Genomic DNA, 4,022 nt, shown 5'->3' on the forward strand with positions numbered 1-4,022 from the left:
GACTTATGATGTAGTTTTAGACATCATACTTTCCCTATAAAAAGAATAATTTGTATATATAAAGTTAACTTTAATATATAGAAAATCCATTCAATTTCATTTTTGGTATTCTTCTGTGTCATAGAATAACTTTTTCCAGAAACTTTACTCTTGGAATTCCTCATATTGGTTCCCTTTCTCTGGTCATCCTTTCCTCAAATGCATTTCTTTCACACCTTTCGGATTTGTTGCATAATATGTTGACAAAATTGGCCTAAATTGCCCCACCACCACCCACCAGAACTACAATGTAATATATAAGTTTTCGGCTCTAATTTCTCAAGCACTTGGGACCCGTATTTGAGGCTGTCGATAAAATAACACTTGAAATTGTTCAATTCTAGAATTTGCTGAGAAAAAAAAAAAAAGAGCTTAATAATAGCTGCCATTATCAGATTGGTTATGGGTTACAACAAGGTTTTCTCTAACAAGGTATACCAACCATTGCAAAATAAGGTTCAAACCCTTCCCAACAAAACTTTCAAAAAGCAGGTACGATTTTTGTAGCTATATATATGACTTGAGCATGGTGATGCCAGCCTCATGACAGAAAGGAGATTGAGACATGTAGAATACCATGCATGCGTGCCAATTTAGTTCTAATTAATATCAACCACTAATGTACATTTTTATCAAAGCCTTTCAATTCACTCAAAATGTTAATTATGCATGAAGGAAATAAAATGATGAACTTAGTTTCAACTCTAAACCATTATTAGTTATGACAATGGAGGATTTCTTGCATTTCACTTCAGCTAAAAATTTACTACTGCTATCATCTCATAATGAATTGCTAACTTTTACTATATGGTGAAACCACACATCTCAAGATTCTGCACCATTTCAATATCACAGGAAATTGACAAAAGCATTCCTATGAATAATACATTACAGAAAAAGAAATCACTTTTATGCAGTACAGTGATGAACTGAAATAGAAGAATGTAAAGGGGTGGTTAAACAACACAGGATTAACTCAAAGTAAGAATTTAGAGAAAATGGGGTACCCCATGTTACAATAAACTAAAATCTCGTGTCTTCCTATGAGAAAACTATTCATGTGGCTGTTGCATCAAGATATAAGTTGATCTGTGAATTTGGGGTGTCAAAAACCAGAAACTAATATATTAAGATACTGAAATCTCTTCATGAATTGATTGAGATCTCTAAATAGATTTTCTTCCTTACTTAAAGGTCATACTTATCTGTCAAGCATACATTGCTTCAAGATATAACTAGAAAAAAGCTCGGCTACCATAAAATACACGTGATCCATCCATTTTCTTATCTATTTCTAACTTGCTGTTGTTATGATTTTGAATCACGTCACCATGGCCTTCACTTTCAGGTTTATCAAGGTCCATTGGGATCTTCATTTTTGCCAAAGACTCTGTGAATTGTTGCATGCTTCTCATATACATGTCAACTATTTGCTGCTGCATAACTGATTGCTCAGCCTCCATATTGATGTTCCTCAGTGGAGCAGAAAAAACCTGACCAAACCTTGCTGGTTCTGTATTCCTTTCACTATTGATCTCTTTCTCCTTGCTTGATGGGAATTTTGATTCCTTATCATCTCTGGCTCCACTTTCTTTCTTGGAAGTTGGAGTATCTGGACTAGCACCAGAGTTCTGATAGCCTTCAACCTTGACTGAAACATTGAAAGAATTTCTTGACTCACCCCTCAAGTTACTCTTGTCCTCAACTGAATCAGATGAGTTTCTATCATCACTTAAGCTTGTAGTAGTAGAGCTTGGGAACACAGAATTCTGAGTGCTCACGTTTGGAGGAATGGACTCATGATTCTCATCTGAATCTGTAACAGTCATTTCATAATCATTACCTTGAGGAGAATCACCAAGTTGAAGAAATGGTAGAAATCCTACTGAATTAGGCCTTGACGCAGAAGAACCGTAAGAGTCCAAATTGAAGTACTCAGAAACCAATTTCTGGTTGTCCTTCATAACACCTACATCTGGAAATTCAATTCTTGAATACTCAACTGGGTCTGCAATATCTTGAGAGATTTTTGAATCAAGCAAGACAACTTCTGAGGATATGGATGAATTAGTAGCTGATTGTGATAAAGAATTCACCTTGGAACTGGTCGGAAAACATGTGTCCAAAGACACTGTTAATTGGACAGTTCCAGCAGGACAATGGAAAAGATCAGTGGAGGAAAGACTATAATCTTCAGTCACCTTTCCTTTGCCAACAACTTGCGAAATCTGGACCAAAGCAAATCCTAAAAGCTGGTCTTCCAAATGATTTCTTGACCTGCTAAACATCCAAATCTCACACTTGAGAACAGCATCCATCTGGGTAATCTTCATCCTCAAGTTTTCATTGAAAATTGGGTTTTCTCCACCTCCATTAATGATTCTAGTGGAGAGAGTGTCATCTGGGTTGTACGTAAGAGAGAACTTGGCATACACATCCTGATTATCATAGATGCATATGTTATGTATGTTCCTAGCATGATGAACATAGATATCAAGAATCCCTGAGAACTCAGCATCATCATCTGCATGATTCATTGTGTTCGAGTTTGGATTGTACCTGAAGCTGGTAGTTTGATGACTCTGATCAAATGAATTCATTCTAACCTGCTGGTACCACTTCAAACTTTGTTCTATAACTTGCCAGAAAAAGGCTCAAGAACAATGAACTATAACACAAGCAGAATTTAGATAGATATTTTAGTTCATCAATGATCCTACAACAAGGGTACTTAATCCAATTTCCCACTACTCTTTTGAATGAGTTTTCAAAATTCAAAACACCTTTTCCATTACAATAACAAGCTTCCAATCACGGCAAGAGAGAAAGCATGTAAAAAGGGTTAAACCGAACTAGAACAGAGTTTTCTAACCTAGTTGAACGAGTAACAACAGAGAGTTGTTAAAACCTGATTCTAAATATACACTGGAAGATGATGTTCTTGTAGGGTGAAGATGTTTGTCATATGAATCCAAGAATTCAGACAGAAAGCAGCAAGAAAAGTGTAAGAGAAAGAAAGAGTTAAGGTGTTGTAATGAAGTGTGTTGTTTTGATGGACATGTTGTGGTAGTAGGTGAAAAAATGAAGGATGAAAGCATGAAAATGAATAGGGAAAATTATGATGACGTAATGGGTTGGTTGGATACCACCCTTTTTCTTCCATTGATTCTGTTCTTGCTACAGTGGCATGAAGTAATTATATAAAAGGATAAAAATAAAATAAAATAGGAAAAAGTTATTTGACACCATCGTTTCCAAATAACTATCATTTAATATCAATTTTTTTAATAAAATATTATTATTTAAATAAAATATTAATTTATATAAATATCAAAATGAGAGTATTAGTATCAAATTATCACCCTCCGATAAAATAAGGTTTCTTATTGCATCCACCTACCTACGGATGTCATTGATGGGTTAAATTAAAAAATGAGTAAGTTTTATTTAGTTTATTGTTCGGTGAGTTACACATCTCTACTCAATTACTTGATAACTTTATTTTAAAGAAAATATAATTATTAAAAAATAAATTTTATATCTGTAGAAAAGTAAAAAATGAAAAATTAAATAGTGGATATAAAAATATATTGAAAGTTGAAATATTACCTTCCAGAAAGATATATTACCTAACTAACCAACAATTGGGTATGAATACAATAGTAAATCACCATGGATATTTGAACCCCTAAATGAAATTGAATGCTAATAAGATAATTTTATTATATGCTAGGGTTCACCGAGTAAAACTAAAATTATATATTAATTTTTTGTGCCTTCTTTTCTGTTTTCTAATAATTTTTACTTTATTTAATTGACGTAATACAAACTTGAAGAAACAAAAAGAAAAAGACACAAAGATAAATTTTATTCCGAATTTCACAATAAAAAATAAATAATTAGAATGAAAAGTTAAAGAAAATAAAAGTATTTAATTATAAAAAAAAGACATAAATAAATATGATTAAGAAATAGAGTTAAAA

The 4,022-nt window shown here is 32.9% G+C and overlaps 1 protein-coding gene across 1 annotated transcript; it reads right to left on the reverse strand.

Annotated features, from left to right (window-relative positions):
* Positions 1 to 822: 822 nt before the first annotated feature.
* Positions 823 to 3,117, reverse strand: LOC114187028 (uncharacterized). Its single transcript, XM_028075132.2, has 2 exons — positions 2,599 to 3,117; positions 823 to 2,511 (listed from the first exon to the last, which is right to left on the reverse strand). The coding sequence occupies exons 1-2, from the start codon at positions 2,637 to 2,639 to the stop codon at positions 1,275 to 1,277; spliced, it is 1,278 nt and encodes a 425-aa protein (XP_027930933.1). The 5' UTR covers positions 2,640 to 3,117; the 3' UTR covers positions 823 to 1,274.
* Between the last annotated feature and the right edge of the window lie 905 nt (positions 3,118 to 4,022).

This window comes from Vigna unguiculata, chromosome 6, assembly GCF_037176805.1.
Source record: "Vigna unguiculata cultivar grain cowpea cultivar isolate G323 ecotype 2 chromosome 6, ASM3717680v1, whole genome shotgun sequence".
Taxonomy (NCBI): Eukaryota; Viridiplantae; Streptophyta; class Magnoliopsida; order Fabales; family Fabaceae; genus Vigna; species Vigna unguiculata.